This window comes from Cetorhinus maximus, chromosome 26 (genome assembly GCF_964194155.1).
Source record: "Cetorhinus maximus chromosome 26, sCetMax3.hap1.1, whole genome shotgun sequence".
Taxonomy (NCBI): Eukaryota; Metazoa; Chordata; class Chondrichthyes; order Lamniformes; family Cetorhinidae; genus Cetorhinus; species Cetorhinus maximus.
This window is the reverse complement of record NC_135904.1, coordinates 4,328,413-4,352,885: the sequence shown is the minus strand read 5'-3', so window position 1 is coordinate 4,352,885 and position 24,473 is coordinate 4,328,413. Positions and strand designations below refer to the sequence as shown.

Genomic DNA, 24,473 nt, shown 5'->3' with positions numbered 1-24,473 from the left:
AATTGTAGCTGTTCGGACTTTGATACAAATCATAAAAGGCATTCCCTGAAGAAACAAGTAATTTTTTTGACCCTCAGTTCAGTAAATTTGTATTGCTTTGCAGTGTTGCTTTTGGTTTTGAGACTTGCAGCCTCATTGGTAAATCAGGATAATGGTAAAAGAAGTTTTATTTTGTGGACCAACTGTAGTAGTGTTACACAGCATTCGGGTGAATGTAAAACTTTTTCCCAGTGAAATGGGCAATCAGTTTAAGAGCATAAGAATATAAGAAATTGGAGCATGGCTGATCTTGGCCTCAACTCCACTTTCTTGCTTGTTACCCATAACCCTTGACTCCCCATTTATTCTTCATCTCAAATTGTCATTGATAAGTTCAAGAATCTGCCTATCTTGAGTATATTCAAGGAAAGTTGTGGTCGCGAATTCCAAAGATTCACGCTGGTATAAGAAGAAATTTCCCCTCATCTCAGTCTTAAATTATTGATCCCTTGTGCTGGAAACTACAGCCCCTAGTTCTAGATTTTCCTCATGAGGAGAAGGATCCTCTCAGCATCTACCCTGTCAAGCCCCATTATGATCATATGTTTCAATAAGGTCACCATTCATTCTTCTAAACTCCAATGAGTATAAGCCCAACCTGGCTTAACCTTTCCTCATTAGACAATCCCTTCACCTGAGGAATCAACCTAGTGAACCTTCTCTAAACTGCCTCCACAGCAATTATTTCCCTCCTTAAGTAAGGATACCAAAACTGTATGCAGTATTCTGGGTGTGGTCTTGCCAACACCTAGGGCAGAATTTTCTGGCTGACGTGCGGGTGGCGGGCCCGCACGTCAGCGCTTAAAATGTCGCGCGAGCGTCCCGACGTCAACACGTGGCATTGCGATATTTAGGTCGGCGGGCGCGCACAGCAGCGGCATGCGCGTCCGCCATTAATTAAAGGCCTTGTTAAGGCCCTTAACTTGCCAATTGTCAACGATTTTGAGGGGCCCGTGTGAACTTTGGCTCAGTGCACGGGCCCAACGGACAGGCGGGTAGGAGATTTTTTATTAAAACTCATGCACTGGCGGGATCTGTGGACTCAGAGGGGTTGCTCATGTTTTTCATGAAGTACCTAATGCAGAAAGTGTTTTAAACTTGCCTGTGTGATTGTTAGCAGTTCACATCGATTTCCAAGAGCTTTTTGTGTACTTTGAAACCAGTCTGCAGACAGTTATTTTTATCGGGCCTGCAGCTTTCCGGAGGCCTCCATTTAGCCTGGGTATGGGTTCTGACATCTCCACTGGAGGCAGCTCCTCTGAGGAGGAAAGGAGGGATAGAATAAGGAGGAGGCCAGGAGTGGTCAATCAGTCTCCAGGGGAGCCACCTTCGGGAGGCCAGGCACAAGGGGCACAGAGCCAAGAGGTTGTCCAAGGTGAAAGGGCCGCAGAAGCCGCCACTATCCTGCTGCCAGGGTATACAAGCGGCAAAGCAACTACCTCAATATGACTGAGGTGCAGTGCCGAAGGAGGCTCCATCTCTCAAGGGAGACAGTCAACTATATCTGTCAGATGATTGGCCCTGAGATCTCCCCTAACTGTGTGGGTGGACACCTCATGCCAGTGGCTCTGAAGCTCACAGTTGCCCTCCACTTCTATGCCTCTGGCTCCTTCCAGGGCTCGGTGGGTGATCTTTACGGTGTCTCCAATCAGCTGTCCACACGTGTCGAGCAGGTTACAGACACTCTGTTCAGACGGGCATTGACCTTCATACCTTCATCCACTTCCGCTGCAATCAGGCAAGTCAGGCACAGCGAGCCAGAGGCTTCGCGGCCATTGCTGGCTTCCCCTGCGTCCAGGGTGCTATAGACTGCACACGTGTAGCCATCAAAGCGCCAGCAGGTGAGCCCGGTGCCTTCATCAACAGGAAGGGCTTCCACTCCATGAACGTGCAGATAGTGTGTGATCACAGGATGCAGATTCTGCAAGTTTGTGCAAGGTACCCAGGCAGCTCCCACGATGCCTACATCCCCAGACACTCCCAGGTGCCGGGGCTCTTTAGTGCTCTGGCTCGGCTGGATGGTTGGCTGGTGGGTGACGAGGGCTATCCCCTCCGAAGATGGCTCATGACACCACACCACTGTCCAAGAACAGAAGCTGAGCAGCGCTACAATAGGAGCCAGGGCATCACAAGGGCTGTGGTGGAGAGAGCCATCGGTCTTCTCAAGATGTGCTTCCATTTCCTGGACCGCTCAAGGGGCGCACTCCAGTACCTCCCAGATCGCGTCTCTGTGATAGCATAGTAGCATGCTGTGCTCTGCACAGTCTTGCGCTGGAAAGGGGGGATGCAGTTGACGGTGAAGACCTTGACGCAGTGGATGAGGCTGCACATGATGAATCCAGCAGTGGCTCAGGATGAGGAAGCACAGGGCAATGATGAGGGGCAGCACGCCGGCCCGCTATTACACCAAGGAGGCAGGGACACCCGGGACAATTTAACCCAACGAACCTTCAGCTCACTCCACACACATGGATCAGCAGGACCAGCATTGCCTGGCGCTTCCACACGTGGCACTTAGGTGCTACATCTTCCAGCTCATCAGCTGTAACTAAGGGCTTAGTACAGAAACATCAATGTCCACTCAAACACTCACGAGATGTCTGTGAAAAATACAAATGCAGCACAAAGGAAACACCCTCAGCCATGGTCAGAAAAGTAGACTTTATTCTGTCCAACATAAAACAGAAACGTCTCTATGACAAGCATAAGTATTTGTTCCCTAATCTAAGGCCAACACAAAATCACCAGTGACATACCCTTGGAGTGCCTAACGTGCCTTATGCTTTCGTTTGCGGGTGCTACGTCTAGGTGCCGCCCCATCACTCGGAGTGACTTGTGAGACAGCCTGCTGACTCTGCTGTCCTGTTGGCCTCGATGACCTTGGCGGGTGTCCTCTGGCCCATGGAGCCTGTGATGGCCCCGCCTGGGAGGGAGTGGCCAGTTCCAGAACTGGCACCTCCCCAGTTGTTGCAACCTCAATGGATGCAACGTTGACTGGCAGAGGGGCAGAGGAGCTGCTGCCCTCATCCGGAGCGCCCTGAGAGGAGCTTGCAGCGACGACAGGTAGCTGCTGCGCCAACGTGAGGTCACATTGGACCTCCCTGCTCACCGCAGATGCATGGGCACCAAGCGTTGACACTTGGTGCCCAGGACATCTCCCACATTGGGAATGACCATCCATGGCCATTACCGTTGTGAGGGTTTGCAGGTCAGAGCGTAACCCAATCAGAAGAGCCTCCATCCGATTGAAGCCCCCCTCCATGAGAGTCGCCAATCTCTCAATGGAGGAAGCGTGAAGCTCTGCCCTAAGGTTCATGCCTTCACTTGCACTCTGCCTGGACTCCTCCATCGCAGAGACCAACTGAAGTATACCCTCATGCAACCCTGCCAGATGCAAACACGATTCCTGCCGCTTGCCTTCAGCTGCTGCATTGGTGACAAGTCCAGAGGCACCTCATCAGTACTCAGCATGTGCCTGGTCCCTTGCAGCCCTCCAGCTGCTGGCGCCATCGGCACTCTGTCCCTGCCATCTCCTCCAGCGATTGTGAAGTCCCCTCTTCACTGTGACCTGGGACACTAGCCGACGTTAAATTCCCCACTGAGGTGTGTGTGTCTGCACTGGTGCCTGGCTGGCTGAAATGATGTGCCACAAGTTGCACGTCTTGGCCCTCAGGTGTGGAGGGGGGGCTCCGGTGTCGTTGGGTGCGGCCATGCGGTGATGATGCTGAAATTAGCAAAAAGGACAGTGCATCAGTTAGCATACAATCAGTTAAACCTTTCATCCCTTCCCCCCCCCCCAAGCCTCTTAAGTCACTCACCCTTCAAGACCCCGAGGAGATGGACATTGGTGGGGTGGAAAAGAGTCAAGAGGAGGCCCAAACATTAGATGTGCATGCAGACAGGCTGGTCAGATGGCCTCAGGAATGCCACATGGCATGTTATGTGCCATTGGAGTGGGAAGAGTGCAGAGGTACCTGACCTGGATGCATGCTGGCCTGGATAGTGGCGGTGCTGAGGAAACATTGCAAACACTTGCGACATTTGCCGTGGAGCACAGGAGTTTGACAGGTCACATTTATTGACCTTCATACCGTTATGAGGGGCATGGAATGGGTGGGCAGAAGGCAACATTTCCCCTTGGTGCAGGGATGAGTAACGTGGTGGCACTTACTTAAGTTGAGTGCCATGAGGTTCACAGGTGAGGACCTTTTGGACAGAGTAATGTGGGGCGCACTGGCTGAAAGGGTGGTGGATGTACTAACCCCCCTAAGATGCAAAATGCCTTTGGCTGTGCAGCAGCGATGCCATGGCATGTTAGGCCATGGGGATAGTGGTCACAAATGGGATAAGGCGACTTTGGAAGGTGCTGGAGATGAGCATCCTCAAGGGGACAAGAGACCTTTGTGTATGACCCACACGTCAGAGTGTCTCAGTCAGAGCAGTGTGGCAGCATTAACGATTGCAGCAACCATCAGTGGTTTGGATGGTGGGCAGACAGAGTGGATGGGACTGTGGACCTCAAATATCTGGCCACTGGACCCCAGCCTCACTGCCGCCCTGGCCGCCTGCCTCTTCCCCAGCTCTATGGCCTGCCCCTCCAAGGTAATGAGGCGCTGGAGCAGGGCGTGCCCACCACCAGTCCTCTGGCGCTCCCTTTGATTGTGCTCAGTTTTTGCCTGCAGAACAGAGAAGAGGATTTATTGGGGCTGATCGCTCATGTACTCTGCACGCGCACGCCGCACCACAACCACAGTGGCCTATCTGAGGCCTCCAGCAGCTCCAAGTCCACACTACTGGTGATCAGTCCCCTGAAGATAGTACTGCTGGTCCCAACCCCCTCCCCCATTAGCCACCTTGGACACATTTGGCGTCCATCACTTTGAATAACACGCGGGTCTTAGCGCCCATGGCAAGGAGGCGCAACTAGGTGCGGCGCTGAGGCCAGCAGATGGCACTTGGCCATGACACCTTGAGGCTCCCCTTCCACCATCTCATCACCATCAATATGACATGTGTTGGAGTTCTGAGTATGTGCCTAGCTATCTCCCAGGTTGCCCTCAGACTACTCAAATGCGACAAGCACTGACATATGCTGCGGGGAGAACTCATCTTCTCCTTAACCACTAAGGCTAATTAAGCATGGTCACTATCTGTTTGCCCACCCAGCATGCGCCAAATGCCCCATTGCAGTAACGACACTAAGACATGGTTGGGGGGGGACTCAAAGGCTAAAGCTACCTGCCGAAGTCAAATGGCCAAGGCGACATGGTACTTACCCTTCCAGAGCGCAGCAAATCATTGAATTGTTTGCGGCACTGCGTTCCTGTGCGCCGCACATCATCATGGGCGCTTACTCCGTCACCCACCTCCTCTCACGACTGCCTGGTGACATGGGGGGCCCTCTTCCTCTCATCCTCCAGATACAAAATACCCTGACGGCTGGACACCTCTTCGAGGAGGAAGCAAGGCGTGCATCAGAGAAGCGAGGGGCACAGTGGCCCCCTGCTGGCCCCTCCTGCAGCCTGCCCCCCACCTCCTCCTGCTCCTGCTGCTGTCCTCTGAGAGCGGCCTCTCTGTCTCTTCGAGGCTGCCTGGCCACTCTTTATACAGACTGCCGGTTCCCCATTGGAACCAGCGGTCTGAGCACGCCCACCTCCGCGACGATTTTCCCGTTCTGCACGGGAATCACTAACCCGCTGGGCGGGCCTTAATTGGCCCGTCCGCACAAAATAGCGGCGCAGCCTGTTTCGGCGGCGGCAATCGGCTGCCCACCTGCCGGCGATTTGGTCGGGCCCACCCGCCCATCAAGGGCAAGATTCTGCCCCTAGTGTAACAGGAAGGAGAACCAGGTTAAAAGATTAATTCAAAACTTAGGCAGTGGAAACTGAAGAAAAGCAAATACTTAAGTATGTGTGCAATGTTTTAGTGTTGTTTTTGTAGGGCCCCTGCCAAGTTCCTTGTCACAGCTGCTGTGAATGGAGAGGGAGAGAATGTTAAAAATCTGATAGGATTATTAGAATCATTAGAGCTGCCTACAGCACCCGCTCAGCTACAGAGGTCCTGGTCTTTGGTTTGGAGGGTAGACAGGAAGGAAAGGGATAAAGGTCTTATAAGTGGGGTGAGGAATAAAGCATTCTTAAAGTGACTTACTAGGACATATCATGTAACTAGTACTTTTGAAATCTGTTTTAATTAATAGATACATCCCACCCCTGATCTGGGGAAAGAGTGGACATGTACAGACTGCATTATATGGTAAAATGGGGCGTGTAAGCTCTCCTCATCCCTATGGTCTCCGCAAATATATCTCTATGCCTGATGGGGCAACTGCTACTTGGGATCTTTTTGAGCGTTTGGCAGAACATAACACTGGAGGTAAGTGAAACAACATTGTGGTGAATGTAAATTTGAAGATTCGTTGCAAAGAAGCTTTCTTGATATTGTCATCTTTTGTACATGGGTGTGAAGGCAGGAAGGTTCAATTTCTAGTCTGTTTATTTAATTGACCTCTACAGCAGAAATGGCAAAGGCATTATACTGCTCTTTGCAGAGCTGAGTTTGGGGAAAGTGAGGGGAAATTGGCATTGGTTTCTGCTCTTGTTTGCAATCCAGCAACTCTCTTCAAATGTTCATGTAGGAACATTGAGTGAGGACAGTATTCAGCTCACTGTGCTGCAATCTACATGAAAATAGAATGTGCATGCTAGGCTGATTTACAGTGCTGTATAAGGCATTGGTCAGGCTCCATCTTGAGAACTCCATCTTATAATTCTGGTCACCCAATCAAAAGGATACAGAAGTTTCATAAAAGCAGGAAGTTAAATTTTATAAGGAAGGTTTAGTGAAATTGGGCTTTTATGTTTTAGAAAAGTGGAGGTTGGCATTACGTTTGCAAGGTTGCAAAGGGAATTGATGAGGTTGAAGGAGATCAATTATTCATTGATGCAGGGTCTAATATCAAGAACACACATTAAAAGTTAAGAAGTTTTCTTTATTAATTCAAAGAACGTGGGTGCCGCTGGCAAGGTCAGCATTTATTACTCATCTCAAATTGCCATTGAGAAGTTAAGAGTATGAAGGGAAGTTGAGCAAAATATTTACATTCAAAGGGTACTAGAATTGTGGAATTATTTACCAGTGAAGGGCATTGAAGTACAGTCCAAATGAGTTCTGGAGAAAGAACTTTGGAATTAAGGTGGTGTAGCTGAAAGAGGTTGATTATGCCAAATGGCTTTCCTGATTTAAACAAGAATCTTCTCTTAAGAATTGCGACATTGGATAAAATGATTGTGAATTGATGCTTAAATGAAATTCACTGTATTTATGTTAATGCTGCTATATTCCTATGTTTGCTAGATGATATTACTATGGTGATTTGCCCTGGGATAGCTAATCACAGTGAAAAGCAGTATATACGAACATTTGTTGACTATGCCCAGAAGCATGGCTACCGATGTGCTGTTCTCAACCATCTTGGTGCATTGCCAAACATTGAGCTCACTTCTCCTCGTATGTTTACGTACGGTAAGGAAGTTTTCATTCTGAATTTTTGAGTAGGAGGAAAAGGTTTATTATACAGTGGTCATGAGTATACGATACAGTAATGGACATAGGTACAGGAGAATTAAACAGTTTATGTAAAACAAACTTATCCTAATATTCCATAACCATAAGTAAATTTTCCATTTCAACAGAAGCTAATTATCTCAGTCCTATTTCACTTCAACAGCAACAACTAATTGCATTTATATAATTGCTTTAACATATTAAAGCGGCCCAAGCTGCCTCTTGGGAGAGTAATCAGCCTTGAGGCCATGGTGATGTTGTCACAGGCAGAGCCCTGGAAGAATGCCAGGTACCACAACTTCAGACCAAGAGCTGATCCAGTCACCTGTTTGGTGAAATGCAACCAGCTAGTGCTACTAGCAAACTAGACCGCATACATGTTTTTGGGTTTTCATGCCTAGATCAACTCTGAGGGCATTTCAAAGTATGCCCCATTAAACCGTTGGGAGACTCTAATGGCTGCTTTCCTTCAATGATGATTTTGGAGTGACCTTGAGGAAAGGAGGTTTAAGATAGCAGCATCATTGTGTCTTCCTGATAGGTTTGTAGCTGAGAGGCAGAATTTCATGTGGAGAGAACTTTGTGTACTGGACAGAAGGTGCTATTGTCATGGTGTTATTTTTCCCACAGATTTAATGTTAATTCCTATTTGTGTTTTATGCTAGATTTTGATGGTACAGCTAACATTCTGTTAACTCGGATTGTTCATAAAATAAACGTGCAATAAAAAAATTGAAATAGTTTAACCTTTTCAATGGCTCGTTGCATTTGCCAGAAAGCCCACATTTTATTACAGTGCTAATAATACCATGTTTGCTTAATCCCTACACTGCGGGGTACTGCAAAAATGGGGTTTGTAGTCCACAATGAAAGCACAGATAAGACTTAATGATTTATATGCCAAGGCTCTGTTTAATTTCTAGTAATGCTCTTCCAGTGCCAGTCCAATATGATTAAAATTTGCAGGTATTTTCCATTTCTCGTGGAAAAATTAGTCTGTTGTGGATCTTTGCTCTTTGCTACTAAATCTGATTTGTTTAACTTCTTAAATTGATTTTTAAAAAGGAAACCTCCGCTTCTCTTCCCAGTTGATGAAACGACTCTTTCCCTTCTTTCCCCACCCAACCCCAATGCCCCCTGCTCTAATTCATGTTGGTACTCTTTTCTTCTTTTTCTTTCCAAACCCTTTCCCCTGTCACCCCCACCACCACCACTACCATTCCCAGTTCCTACCTGCTACACGGGCAAATCAAGCACAGCTGCATATTGGGCAGAAATCCTGATTTTGCTGTTTTGTGCTGCACAGCAGGCTATGCAGCTCAATCCCTTGGCGCAGCAGCATTATTGGGTAGAAGCTTTGAGGAAAGGATTGTGAAGTGAAGCAGAGGCAATTTTTGGACAAGGGATGATTTGCTCAGATTCAGTGATTCTAAAAATGTGACCAGAATCTTCCATGGCCTTGCCAATGGTTCAACTGGTAGCTTCCAGTGTAGTGCCAGGATATGCAGATCAGAAGTTCTAATGTTCCATCCCTAATCTGTGCTGGGTGAGATGATCTCAATGGGCAAATTGGCCTCTACCAGTGCATTAGGCAAGGGAAGAAAATTAGCCAAGAGTCAAACCTGCTATCCTGGTGGAAAGTGCATGCCCTGAAAGTTTCTTGAGTGGTGGATTACAACTGTTCTGGCATTGCTATGGAGAATTGCACTGATCTCTCCCATGGTGGAATAATCTGCCTGACCTCACTTGTTTAGGCTCATACTGTACATGGAGTGGTGCTTGGAGGAGGTACCAAGAGGTGTATCTCAGCGAGAGCACACTGAGGAGAGATGTGGACAAAAAACAGGGGAAAAAATGTGTGATCATTTACATGAACTTGATTGTTAGTGTTCAGAGATCATCTTTGGATACTTAAGATAAGCAACACCTTCAGAGAGTTTATTATTGTGCTTTCTTATAGAAGGAGCTAGCGAACAGTAACTATCAACCTTGGTTTGTGTTTGCTTCCTTTCTCAGTTTTTTTTACTGGTTAGCCTCTTTACTTGGGAAGAATTCAGCTGGCTTTGTTTAACTTGCAGAGAACACTTCTAGCAGCTGATGTGTGAAAAATAGCAACAGTTAAATGTGTTAGCAATTAAAAATAGTGTAATGGAATGTGATAAGACAGAAGCAGCAAACTTAAAGCCCATTACTATGGTTCAGTATCTTTATATTATGCATGGAACCTTGCTGCACAACAAGGAGTCATTAATGCTTTCTGATGGAGAGAAGTTGACAAAAGCGCTGGCAATATTTCATTTTTCTAAAGATTTTATTCATCTTTTCAAGATTGCCAAGTTGGAGATGACCCATAGTATTTATACCTGATGCTGCTCCTAACTGTGTTGCATGTGTTCTGGTAGTTGAGTTTCTCATTTAAATCGGCATGGATTTTACAGAAGTGTTGGTCTTCCCTGCTGTAACTTTGTTTCAGAGTTCCATATGAAACTGAAAAAAAAAATTCCTCTTTAAGAAGCTTTGTATTAAGTCATGTGGTACCAGGCTAGTGATGCTCAAATAGAGATCAGTGATCACTGTGTGTCTTTTTCTCGTTTGTTGTTACTGATAGTGGTTAAGATACTGGAGATCAGAGGTAATTGAAGATCTGATGACAACTCCCAGAAAAATATAGGTGTTTGATGCCGTTGGTTATCCAGAGATCGCCATCTTCATATTTGAATACTGGTGATTAGGGGCAGGGTGGAGAGTTGGTGCCACTGTTGACAATGCCCCTTTCTATTAGAAAACTCTCTTTAGAAGCCCCAGTCTATCAAGACATGAATCCTGCAGCACATAGGGTTTTTTTTCCTCCCTGCCACAATAGTAAAGGTGTTTCCACAACCTATTTCAATCTTCCTTGTTTATATTTTATTGATGGGTGTTGCTCCTATGAACTTATTTTGTTCTGCATGTTCTTAATCCTCCTTGCATTCTCATTGTTGAAATTAAGACTCATTGCAGCAAACTAATCTGCTGCTCCAATTTTAGTCTTTCCCAGAAGAATGCCTTCATCTTCCTATAATCCTATCCTATTTTATAATCTCCAGGCTTTTGAAGTCTAAAGATTGGTTGCTAGTGCAAAAGTAGGGAGTTTGGAAAATGAGGACGAAGACTGGACTTCAGGAAATATAACTATAATACAGTTTTGGAAAGAGCATAAGGTTACACATTTTGAGAGGAAAATAAGGAGTGGAAATGAAAGGGTGTAAACAGCAAGAAATCTAGAGGTTGAAAGACAAAATTCCTTGAGTGCAATTGGAGGTGCATTAAACCATAAGCATTTTAGATTTTATAAATCAGGTATACAATTCAAGAAGAGCAAGATGATGCTAAATTTGCACATGACAGTCATTAGGCCTGATGATATTGTGCAGTTTTGAGAAATTTATTATAGAAAATGCACTAAAATTATAGTGAGTGTTCAACATAAATTTGTCAGGGTGACATTTGGGTTGAGGAGAGACTTGAGATATTGGGACTAATTCCATTGCAATAAAATCTAAGAGGTGATTTAATAAAGGTGTTTTCAAAATATTAAGGATTTTATAGTTAAATAGATAGAACTTTTGCATCTTTTCAAGTATTAATAAATATTCGCATTATTGGAAGTTAATGGGAAATAGAGAGAAAGAAAACGATACATTTGTTTAAGATTGTCTAGAAAGCTGGCAAGACCACATGACTTCCTACTGTGCTGAGAGCTTTCATGATACCTACTACTTACCTCTTTTCCCTTTCTACCTCTGCAATCTTGTTTGTGTCCTGCATTCTGATCCTTTGGCTTCCCACCTCAGCTTCTCATTTTATTTTTTTTACAACATAGTTTAACTCCAAAAGTTGATCATGCTGCATAACAATCTCACTTTAAACAGTGGGCTCTTATAGTTTGAAATTTTTCATTTGTGGTAAATGACCAATGTTGATTGCAAGTAGGTTACAATTGCAAAAAGGCCATGATATTATGAATGCAAGTGCTTTGTGTTTCTGGAAGGAATCGGGGATGTGGTTACTGCCAAATTTGATCTCATCTGAGATCTGTGCTACATATATGCTGGTGCAAACTGAAATATGAATTGTCTTTATAAGGTGCATGGGCACCAAGGGAAAATCGAGGACCTTTTTTGTTAAACTTCAACCTATGCATCAACAGTGCATGCAAGACCAATCTACAACAGCACCTTCCATACTTGTGATCTCTACTGCCTAGGAAAACAAGGGCAGCAAGTGAAAGGGAACATCACCTGCAAGTTCCCCTCCAAGTCACACACTGCCCTGACTTTGAAATATCACCATTTGTTCATCACTGAGTAAAAATCCTGGAACTCCCTATCTATCTGTTGGACGTGCTGTACACTGTCTTTGTCAGCTGCCCCTTGATTCAAGGATGATATTTAGTGAGTCGCGAGTTTCTGCACGCGTCTTCGTGTGATTGAACAGGCCAATTCTCAACCCACGGATCTTGGCACACGGAGCAGGACGTCCCTCAAGGTAGTGGGATCTGGAGTGCAAGACTTGCTTCCTTTTCTTTCCTTCTCTGCCACTACTCTGCCTCATCCTGAAGACGTTGGGACTTGAAGCATGATGCAGTTGTTGTCATTCTGAATGATTGGTAGCAAGCTCTTCCCAGTTGTTTAAGTTCAGTGTTGCCGCACTTCAAGGAGAGCTTGATGGTGACATTGAAGCGTTTTCTTTGTCCTCCTCAAGAATGTTGACCATTCAAAAGTTGAAAGAAAAAGACTTGGTGGAGGATACAGTTTGCAGCCATCCAGACACACTGCCCAGTCTATCAAAGTTAATTTTGCAGGAGTTTGTGGACCTGGCTGCAAGAAGGACATTAGTGTTTGTTCAACGGTCCTTCCATTGGATGTGGAGGATGCAGCAGAGGCATTGCTGCTGGAATTTCTCTACCCTACACAACACTGACTGCAGCAGCTCAAGAAGGTGGCTCACCACTGCCTTCTCAAGGGCAATTAAGGATGGACAATAAATGCTAGCCTTATGAGTGATGTCCACATCTCATAAATGTTTTTAAAAGGAAAAACACTGTTTCCTAGGCTTTTGACAACTGTGGAGATCCAAGATCAATTGAATCCTCCGTGCCACTGGAGGTGTTGTTTGTCAGTTGCTGGAGCTATCTGATTACAGTGCTTCTACTATTGGCAACACTTCATCAGTTGAAAAGCTCCTACGGTTTCAAATCTGTTTGAACTTTGTTTTGACGCTGAGTTTAACTATTCAAAGATTTAACATTAATCAATTGTTCAAGTTTCAGCCCATTTGTTTTTAGTCTTCAAGTAAATTTTTTAATGCTACTGCCAGGGCCAACTTGATGTCTGAACAATATTATTATTAAGATCAGTGTTCAGCTGTGTATTATTTCTTAATCAAATGGATAATAACCGCTGCAGTGAACTGGCCTAAAATATTAACACGCACATGGAGCATAGTAGCAGAATGGAAGTGTAATGCTGTGTCTCTTATGGCTGTAGCATATTTAATTTCTACTTTGTTAGCTGCAGATATTTCTGCATATCAAAGTCCTGTTAGCTTCTTTTGTTTCTTGGAAGTTATTTAATACTTTTTTCCTGCTTTATAAAAATAAAAATTAACATTTCAATAGCCCGCTCATGCATTGTCCAGATTAATTTAGCCAAATGCTAATCAAATATCTCTTAACAGGTGAATAATTGTATTGATGTAGTTTTATTGTGATCAATGTACCTCTTCTGATTAGAGTTGGGGAAGAGAAATCCCGTTTCTGAAGTTACAATGCAATTCCAATAAGGGTATTCTGCCCGCTCCCAATAACTTCTCATTTTCAGATATTTTAACTCTCGACTCCATACCATCCCTATCCCACAAAAGTGTACTGATTTCCATTACAGGTCAGCAGAGCAGCCAAGTGTAAATATACAGTCGTCTAACATAATGCTGATGGATGAGCATAAGACTAAATAAAATGATAATTCTTAAATCAAGGTTAGCAGTTGTGAACACATTGCACTTAGCACACACCCAACTGTTTTTAAATTCTATGTTACAAAGCTTGCAGATAATTGTAAGATTCTGATATAAACTACAAAGCCTTGGATAGTTTGCCATCAGAACCTCTTAATTTTGTTACAAATTTAGAACACATGCCCATTTCATTTACAAATTTTTCTTGTAGCAAATTATATTTTGTATAGCTCTTCAGTCACTGTGATTGTCAACTACACTCCTTTCAAGAATTGCTACTTTGATAAGGACTGGTCATTTGTGAAATTGCAACATCAAAGGTAGACTTGGAAGAGATGGAAAGAAATTGGCCACAAAAGTACATGTGTGTTCTGAATACATTCCCCTACCCCAGTGTTTGATGAACCTAATCCCTACAGGCCTGGTGCACCCAAACATTCCTTTTTCCAATACATAGGTAATGGCTGAATAGCCTTGATTCTCCTGCAATAGTTCAGAAGTGCCTCTTATTACTATGGGGGATGGGACTGAAGCTGTAATCATAAATTTTCTTAGTAATTCCTTCCCACAATGTCAGTTGAATGCTTTGGTAGTAAGTCACTTGCTAAATAAAGGGCACTTGAGGGTGTTATGTACTTGGTTCCTCCTCCCTGCACTTCACTGATTTTTAAAAATAATCAAGACTCTCATTGCACCATCTCAGATTCTGCACTTTTTCAGAACTCAAAGTTTTGGAACTCTTTTTATCTATTTTAGCCTTCCCTTCCTCTAATTATAAGGTTTTCAAATCTCAACAACTGAAATGGCATTTGATTTCCCCCTTTATCTCCTACTCTGGTGTCCTGCTCCAAGTGCCTTGACTGGGTTCTAAGTCCTTTTTTAAAATGACCAGATTATCTAGTTTAGAAGTGTTCATGACTCGAGGGAACTCTTTTTGTATTATTTCTGCAAGACAAGTTGTCCTGAATCAAATTATTGCGTTCATATACAGGGAAATATATTAGCTTAATTGGTCGTACTATCACCTCTGGCAGCAATCCTATTCTTTAAATATGATGATAAACTGAAGTCCCATCTTCCTGTTTGGGTGGAGGATAAAGATGTGCATGGGGAAAAGATGACATTGAGGTTGTTCTGTATGGATGAACTAAAATAAACCAAACGGCCTTCTCCATCTATTATTTTGAGATTCCTTGACAGTATTTGATGAAGAACAGGGAAATTTCCAGCACCCCTTTCAAGTTTCATATATATTCTCAACACATCACTGAAACAAATTGGCACCTCAATGCTTTGTGAGGTATTGGTGATACTAAATAACTATTTTTACCCATACAATGATCACAGCACTCTTAAAGTAATTCACTCTGTGAATCACTTCTGTTTATTATCAGTGATGTGATCAGACACTCTCAGTGCAAGCCTGCCCAGCTGTCTTTCATGCAGACTTCTGGAAATTCTACTAATCTGTTCTGTATGTCCACTCTGAAATTGGAAAGGCACACTCGAGCAAAGACTTTCTGACGTATTCAAACAAAGGGTTTGTGCTTGTTTAATATCTTTCCCTTTGACTGTGTATCTCTAAAATGTTGTTTGTTTTCTTTTTAAGTCTTTTTAAAGTTAACAGTTTCTATTGCACTAGCACAAGGGTGACAATATTGTGGCACAATGACAGGTATGCTGTTCGCGACTGGAAGGAAGTATATGCACAACTTTGCCTGCAGTGGGTTGTCAAGAGTTTTTTTGTTTTACATTCACATTTTAACAATTACATATGTGTAGGTATCAGTTGACTAGATGGTTAGAGTGTGGCTAAGAATTATGCCAACGGCCATTGGCACAATTATAATAGTTTCCATAGACTGTGCACTTGTCTAAACTGCAAATCTGCCCATTTTCAGCAGCACAGCCTGCAATCTGGAGTAAGAAATCTTTGAATTTCAGAATATGTTGACCTATTACTGACAGGGAAAATATTTGCTCAGAATTAATGTTGATACAATCTGGTCTGCATTACTAGGGCATGCTGTGTGCAGCTTCCAAAACGGAAAGATCGAAGCTGCTCCTGGTGGGTTTTTTTTCTGGTGGTTTGTATTTTGGTCACCTGAAGTAAGTAGACTCAAAAGCCCTGTAAGTGACTTCCTAACTCAAGCAGTATTATAATTCTGACAATTAATGGGCTTCCTTAAATGTATATGTTTCTAACTTGTTTCAGAATACTACTTGCACCTCTCAATTGGTCAGATTGCTAGGGCCCAAGTGGTAGAATCTGTAGAAGAGCTCAGGTAGAATAGAATTAATGTGGGTTTAAGTGTTAGTACAAATTGTTTTAAAATCTGTTTTCCCTTCAGTCATTTTGGTGCCTCATTTTGGTGCTTTGAAAGTTAACTGGTATTTTTTTATATAGGTTGTACATGGGAGTTTGGCGCCATGGTAAATTACATAAGGAAAACCTTCCCTCAGACCCAGCTGGTTGTCGTGGGCTTCAGTCTGGGTGGAAACATTGTTTGCAAGTACCTTGGAGAGAATCGAGCAAATCAGGAGAAGGTGCTTTGTTGCATCAGTGTCTGTCAAGGCTACAGTGCGCTGCGGTAAGTTGTTTTAAAATGAAGGATGCACACATATTCATTCCAGTGTGCAATAAAATTTAGCTTGAAATGCTCAATTGAATTCAGTGAGGCTAAATGTACCATATAGTGTAATGCTGAGCCAAACAGACCAGATGTTTTCCAGTACAATGCCCAATTGTTCAGGGAAGACAGCATTTGGACTGCTACAGTTGGCTTCAGTGGTCTATGACTGGAGAATACTAACAACATGTATACAGCACCTTTAACATAATAAAACATTATTATACAAACGTGTAATTACATAAGTGTGAGGTGATGCGCTTGGGCAGGACAAACAAGGCACGGGAATACACAATGAATGGTAGGACGCTGGGAAGTATCAAGGATCAGAGGGACCTTGGTGTGCATGTCCACCGGTCCCTTAAGGTAGCGGGACAGGTAGATAGGTGGTTAAGAAGGCATATGGGATGCTTGCCTTTATTAGCCGAGGCATAGAATATAAGAGCAGGGAGGTTATGCTGGAACTGTATAAAACGCTGGTTTGGCCACAGCTAGAGTATCGCGTGCAGTTCTGGAATCTGCAATATAGGAAGGATAGAGGGAGTGCAGAGGAGATTTACCAGGATGTTGCCTGGGCTAGAGAGTTTTAGTTATGAGGAGAGATTGGATAGACGGGTTATTTTCCCTGGAGCAGAGGAGATTGAGGGGGGACATGATTGAGGTGTGTAAAATTATGAGGGGCTTAGATAGAGTAGACAGGAAGGAATTTTTCCCCTTAGTGGAGGGATCAATAACCAGGGGGCATAGATTTAAGGTAAGGGGCAGGAGGCTTAGAGGGGATGTGAGGAAGAATTTTTTCACCCAGAGGGTGGTGGGAATCTGGAACTCACTGCCTGAAAGGGTGGTAGAGGCAGAAACTCTCATAACATTTAAGAAGTATTTGGATGTGCACTTGCGATGCCATGGCATACAAGACTATGGGCCTAGTGCTGGAAAATGGGATTAGAATAGTTAGGTACTTGTTTGACTGGTGTAGACTCAATGGGCCGAAGGGCCTTTTTCTGTGCTGTAGACCTCTATGACACTATGACTCTAAATGGTAGAGTTATAGAAAAACAAAATTTGGCACCAAGCCTCATGACGTTTTGGGGCAAATGGCCAAAGGTTTGTCAAAGAGATGGGTTTAAAGGAATATCTTAAAGGAGAAGAGGGAGGGAATTCCAAAGCTCAGAGCCTTGGCAGCTGAAGGCACAGCCATCAGTAGTGGAGAGATTAAAATCGGGGGTGTGTGTGAGAAGCCAGAACCTGAGATTAGCAGGTATCTTGGAGGGTTGTACAGCTGGAGGAAATTGGAGATGGGGAGGGATGAAGCCATGGAGGGGTTTGTAAACAAGGATGAGAATTTTAATATCAAATATTGCTGGACTGGGAGTTTATATCTGTCAGTGAGCACAGGATGATGGGTAAAGATGTCAGGATATGGGTAGCAAAGTTTTGTATGACCTTAAGTTTACGAAGGATAAAATGTGAAAGACTGCTAAGGAGTGCATTAGAAAAGTCAAGACTAGAGGTCTGAAAAACATATGGGTCAAGGTTTCAGTAGCAGATGAACTGAGGTTGGGGAGTGTTAGCAATATCACAGAGGTGGAAATAGATGGTCCTAGTGTGCAGCTAGAATTGGGGGTCAAATATGAGATCAAGGTTGTAAACAGTGGTTCAGCTTCACACAGTTGCCAGGGAGAGGGATGGAATCGGTGGAACATAAATTACAGCAGGTACCAAAGATGATGGCTTTGTGTTCCTAATATTTAGTTTAAGGAAATCTCTGCTCATCTCACCTCAGACAAGAGGTTTTGACAATTTAAAAGACAGTGGAGGGGTTGAGAGATGTGGTGAGGTAGAGCTGGTGTTATCAGCGTGCATATGCAAACTAACTGTTTTTGGATGATGTTGCTGGGCAATAGTATGCATTAGAGAAGCAGGAGGGGGCCACAGATCTTTGGGGGACACCAGCGAGTAAGAAAATATCCTGTGCAAGTGATTCTCTGGCTATTGCTGAATAGATAAGAATGGAAGAAAACCAAACAAACCACCTCTCTGTAACATGACTCAACAGACAGTGGCTAAGGATATCAGTTAAGGAAAAGGTCAGGGCTCATACTTTTGAATAGCAAGCTTACACTTGTGTTTAAAGCAAGGCATAACGAATGGTGCTTTGTAGAAGGAACCATATGACTTCCAGCACTCTGGGAATACACCCCCGTCCCTTCAGGAGAGAGGGGGGAAAAAAATCGTTTTAAGATGCATGTGTTTCTCATAGGAATCTGAATTTCATATAAATTGTTAAATGTGAATAACTCCTGGCTTAAAGTTGTAATTTTTTAATTCTTTCAAGGCATGTGTACGTTACTGGCTAGGCCAGCATTTATTGTCTATCCCTAATTGCCCTTGCGAAGGTAGTGGTGAGCTGCCTTCTTGAACTGCTGCAGTCCATGTGGTGTAGGCACACCCACAGTGCTGTTAGGAAGAGACTTCCATGGTTTTGACCAGAGACAATGAAGGAATGGCAATATAGTTCCAAGTCAGGATGGTGAGTGGCTTGGAGGGTAACTTGCAAGTGGTGGTGTTCCCATGCATCTGCTGCCCTTGTCCTGCGAGGTGATGAAGATCATGGGTTTGGAAGGTGTTATTGAAGGAGCCTTGGTCAGTTGCTGCAGTGCATCCTGTAGATGGTACACACTGCTGCCACAGTGTGTTGGTGGTGGAGGGAGTGAATGTTGAAGGTGGTGAATGGGGTACTAATCAAGCGGGCTACTTTGTCCTGGATGGTGTTGAGCTTCTTGAGTGTTGTTGGAGCTTCACTCATCCAGGCAAGTGTAGAGCATTCCGTCACATTCCTGACTTGTGCATTGATACTTTGCGCAGCAATTGTTCCAGAAATTTATCAATTAATTGTGAAGAGCAAGTTACAAAAAAGATGCAGACGCCAATTCAAAAATTTTAATGTTAATTGCCCTACCTCTCATGCTGTGTTGGATCCATTTTTTACATTACGTTTTGCTCTGTAAATAAAATCACAGTCTGTAATCGCAAGCAAGCAAAGCATGGTGTATCAAAGGTTCTGGTAAATCAAAGAACTGTAGTTAAAGAGAGTATATTTAGTGGGCCTTATGCACTTAGTACTAAATTAAAGACTTTATACTACAGATTAGATAATGTAGTAGAACCTCAGATAAGAATACAGAAGTTATGAATTAACTCATCAATCTAGGACAGAAATGGAACACATATGATTTCTGCATTTCTCATTTGGTTTTATATTTTAATACAAGTACATTGTACTATACTTTTTGTTTTGAGAACCTTGGTAGAAAGCTAAAGACTATTTTATAGGATACACCAAGTGAAAAGAATAGAGAAGATAGGGTGAGTCAGAAAGTGACTAAGTGTTGGCAAGCTTGAGTTTTGAGCAAGTTGATAGAGGAAACCAAGGGCAGTGAGGAGTTTTACGGCTCAAAGTCCCGACACAATGTGTTGTGAGCTCAATGGTGCGATAATTTTAATACAGCATTTTGACAAACTCCATAGAGACAGATAACTTCTTAAAAAAAGAGATTCAAACTTCCAGTTATTAGCTGAAAGAATGACCTGACATGCTTTCACGTTTTAAAACTTTTACTCTAACAAATGACTTTGAAACACAACAGTATTTTCTTTTTGTAAGCAATTTATACTTTACCTACAAAGTGACATTCCCTTTGTGTACTTATCACCCATTGCACTCTCCACAGAATTAGTCTTTTTAGCAAACAGTCCGCAGTTGCTCTCGGTTTTCGGTGGGTTCCTGTATCCTCACTTTGCCCCAATAGTAACTTCAAGTGACTGTCTCCAAACTATTTGTTTTTTTCCTTAAATCCACCTTAAAGCCTGTTCTGATAATTATTCTTTCCCCTGGCCAGAACAAATCTGTGAGAAACAATAGAAGGCTGCAGAAAACGTCACTTCAACCAGAGACTATCTCCCTTCCACGTCATGCTGTGTTGGCTTGAAAAATCAAGTGGCCTTTCTCTCTGCTGGCCATACAACCGTTGCTGTCTGTGCTATTCATTGACTTATAAGGGAGCCTGTAACCTGATCTCAAAGTGGTTTCCACTTCCCTCTTTCCCCATGGCAGCGTGAAACGCATTAACCTTGCATTCAGGTAGAACTGTTAATTAGTTATCTTGACCTCCATTTACTTGTTAGAAGAAAGGAAATTGATGATTTACAGCACAACTGTTTGCAGCCTGATAACCTACAGCTATTTTCTGAGACCTTAGGAAACGCAGGGTCTACTTATGGTAAACTCAGACTGCTACATGGTCTCCAAGCATAAATATGTTGCACCTTCTCAGCAAAAACAACCTGGACCCTCCTTTGATCTCTAACAATCAAACACCCAAGGACTATTGTCAGACAGGCTTGAAAACAGATTGGATGGCCCCCTTCATTTACCCTAAATTAAAAGTTACAGTCCCAAAATATGATAATTCTATAAACCTCCTGATTGTAACAATATAGGGATGACAAAGTCCAATAGGATGTTGGGGGTATGGGGGAGTTTCCACAGTAAACCTTTTCTAGTCATTGGGAAAATTTCACTTTAAAATCTGGTTAGTTCAGAATACTGTTCTGCAGACTCAAGGTCTTTTTAAGGTTTGTTTGGGTATTTCTGAAATTTGCAGTTATTTAATTTGTAGTTCAAGTTGTCCCTCTCATGCCTTTATGCTTGGGTTTCTTTTTCAATTAGATCTCAAGTTTTTTCTTTGTAATACAATTCAAAAGATTTTGAGAGGATTCTCAAAACCCTTTGAAAGATGGAATAAACCAAGGATTACAAAGGGCAACTAATTCTGTACCAGCTTTGGCATTATAAGTTAATTCCTGTTCTTTATTCAGCACTAATGTTACAAAGTAGCAGTACTGATGCAGCTTTGTTACTTCAGGTACGATAACTTTTTAAAAATTCATTCATGGGATGTGGGCATTGCTGACTAGGCCAGCATTTATTGCCCATCCCTAGTTGCTCTTGAGAAGATGCTGGTGAGCTACTTTCTTAAACAGCTGCAGTCGTGTGGTGTAGGCGCACCCACTGTTAGGGAGGGAGTTCCAGGATTTTGACGCATTTTTGGCGATATATTTTCGAGTCAAGATGGTGAGTGGCTTGGGGGGAACTTCCCGGTGGTAGTGTTCCCATGTGTCTGCTGCCCTTGTCCTTCTAGATGGTAATAGTTGTGGGTTTGGAAGGTGCTGTCTAAGGAGGCTTGGTGAGTTCCTGCAGTGCACTTGCAGATGGTACACAGTGCTGCCACTGTGTGTCGGTGGTGGAGGGAGTGAATGTTTGTGGATGCGGTGTCAATCAAGCGGACTGCTTTGTCCTGGATGGTGTCAAGCTTCTTGAGTGTTGTTGGAGCTGCACTCATTCAGGCAAGTGGAGAGTATTCCATCACACTCCTGACTTGTGCCTTGTAGATGGTGGACAGGGTTTGGGGAGTCAGGGGAGGTGAGTCATTCGCCGCAGGATTCCGAGCTTCTGACCTGCTCTTGTAGCCACAGTATTTATATGGCCAGTGCAGTTAAGTTTCTGGTCAATGGTAATCCCAGGATTGGTCTAGAGCCCCTGTTGTTAGTTGTACAGATATCCCTGCCATAGCAGTGGACAATATATAGGATGTTTTGAAAATATGGAATGTAATGTTATCATTTGGCCCCTCCAACCATCTTGTTCCAACAGACTATGCCCAATTTTCACTATTTTAGTGTCAGGTTGACTCACTGTTAGTACACTTGCCTTGCAGTCATAGGGTTGTAAGTTCAAGTCTCTTTAGGACTTACTGCCATTTCAGTGCAGTTCTTCGAGTGCTGCATTGGTGAAAGTTTGATCTTTGGTTGATATGATAGATTGTATTCCTTTTGCAGTGGATATTAAACAATTTGATAGAAGTTTTCAAAATCATGAAGGGGCCGGACAGAGTAGATAGGGAGAAGCTGTCCCCACTTGTAAAAGGATCAAGAACGAGAGGGCACAGATTTAAAGTGATTTGCAAAAGAAGCAAATGTGATGTGAGAAAAAGCATTTTCACACAATGAGTAGTTCGGGTGTGGTGGAAGCAGGTTCAATCGAGGCATTCAGGAGGGCATTAGATGATTATTTAAATAGAAACAAGGTAGAGGGGTATGGGGAAAAGGCAGGGCAATGGCACTAGGTCATAATGCTCATTTGAGGAGCCGGTGCAGACACGATGGGCCGAATGGCCTCCCTCTGTGCCTTTACGATTCTGTGATTCCATTATTGTTCCACTGTTTGATAAAGAGGGTTCTCCTGCTGTGCTGACTGCATTGTTCCATCAACTAAATTTCATTTCGTTCTGAGATCCTGCTGTGTGCAAAATGGCTGCTACATTTGTCTACATAATGGTCACTGCATCTCAAAATAATCTGTTGTGTGTGAACAGTGCTATGTTTTAAAGTATGGAAACAGGCAGGGCAGACAGGACTACAGTTCTACTGTATCTCAATTCTGGAACTTAAACAACAGACTTCAGTACTTCACTCGAACGTCAGATGTGATTAGATTGTACCATCTACAAGATGCACTGAAGCAACTCACTTAGACTCTTTCGACAGCATCTTCCAAACCTATGACCTGTACAATCAAGAAGGACAAAGGCAGCAGATGCATGTGGACATTACATGCTTGAGGCTCCCCACCAAACTACATGCCGTACAGAATTGGAACTATAACACCGTTTCTTCGCTGTCGCTGGATCAAAATTCTGGAACTCTCTTCCTAATAGCACTGTGGTGTACCTACACCACATGGACTGCGGCGGTTCAAGATGGTGGCTCACCATGACCATCTCGAGATTAGGCGTGGGAAGTATATGCTGTCCTAGCCAGCGACGCACGCATCCCATGAAAGAATTTTTTTAAATTGGGGCTACAATCCACAGCCTTTCTGACTGAGACAAGTGATACTGAGCTGACACTAACTACTTCAGTGTTTAACTAGTTCCGGACTGCAGCACTGAAACAAGCCATGTCTTGAGCAGTTAATGTGGGAAAGGGGATGGGGAGCACAAATTAATTAAACTGAGTTTATTTCACTCAAAGTAGGACACTAAATGAAAGCAAGTTAATTTAATCCAAGCATAGAACAAGTACAATTATGTTTCAGTGCTAACCTTCAATCCCTGCTGAGGTGGCATTTAATTTAAAGTTACATCCCAGCTGTTCCTTGGAGTGTTGTGGATTGTTACATTTAAGATTATTTGATTCATCAGAAGCTTAATTGAATTTGGTTGAGATAATGTTTTGCACAGCAGCTCTTGAGTTATTTATCCTAAACTAAGTGTGACAAAAGATATCGACTTCATGGTCGAATCCAAATTAAAACGGTAAATTAGGTGATTTAAAATGTCACACTTTTAGAAAGTGTGTAGCGAGGAATCATGGTGCTCTAAATCATTGTGCCACAAAATAATAGATTGTGACTTTGTGCCTGTGATTTCCTGCATGGGTCTGGCCTTTGAGGGAAAACTGTTTTGCTCATGCTTAGCAGTTTCCCACAGGATTGGAAGAGAAAGTTTATAAAGTCTTCCTTAAACACATTGCTTAAGAATCTGGTTACAGAGTAGCCTTTAGCAGCGAATGTGCAAGTTCCTGAGGAAAGAACAAATTGTAAAATAAGAGGTTGCAACTGGAGCAAATACGCAGTGTCAACTTGTTCCCTAACCTAATTCTTCAGTTGACACAATTCTCCGCTTAGGATTTCCTCTCTTTACGCCCCTGCTCCTTAAAGTGCTGATTCTTATTTCTTTTTATTTATTCTTTCATGGGATGCAGGCGTCACTGGCAAGGCCAGCATTTGTTGTCCATCCCTAATTGCCCTTGAGTGATTTGCTAGGCTATTTCAGAGGGCAGTTATGAGTCAACTGCATTACTGAGAGTTTGGAGTCGCATATAAGCCAGACCAAGTAAGGATGACCGATTTCCTTCCCTAAAGGACATTAGTGAAGCAGATGGTGTTTTAACGACAATTGACAATGGTTTCATGGTCACCATTACTGAGACTAGCTTTTAATTCCAGATTTTATTAACTAAATTCAAACTCCACCAACTGCCGTGGTGGGATTTGGACCTTTGTCCCCAGGGAATTAGCTTGGACCTCTGGATTACTAGTCCAATCACCACCGTCTCCCCAGCAGATTTTATCAATGTTAAATACAATTTGTCAACTGTACAAAACTGGAGGTAGCTTTA

At 43.4% G+C, this 24,473-nt stretch overlaps 1 protein-coding gene across 2 annotated transcripts in view; it reads left to right on the top strand.

Annotated features, from left to right (window-relative positions):
* The window catches only part of LOC144668230 (monoacylglycerol lipase ABHD2-like), an 83,893-nt gene that overhangs the window by 28,410 nt on the left and 31,010 nt on the right, over positions 1-24,473 (top strand). For both annotated transcript variants that reach the window (XM_078530000.1, XM_078530001.1), the window contains 3 exons: positions 6,239-6,414; positions 7,396-7,563; positions 16,010-16,193. In XM_078530000.1, coding sequence (XP_078386126.1) covers positions 6,239-6,414; positions 7,396-7,563; positions 16,010-16,193 — 528 coding nt within the window. The remainder of the gene's footprint in view (positions 1-6,238; positions 6,415-7,395; positions 7,564-16,009; positions 16,194-24,473) is intronic.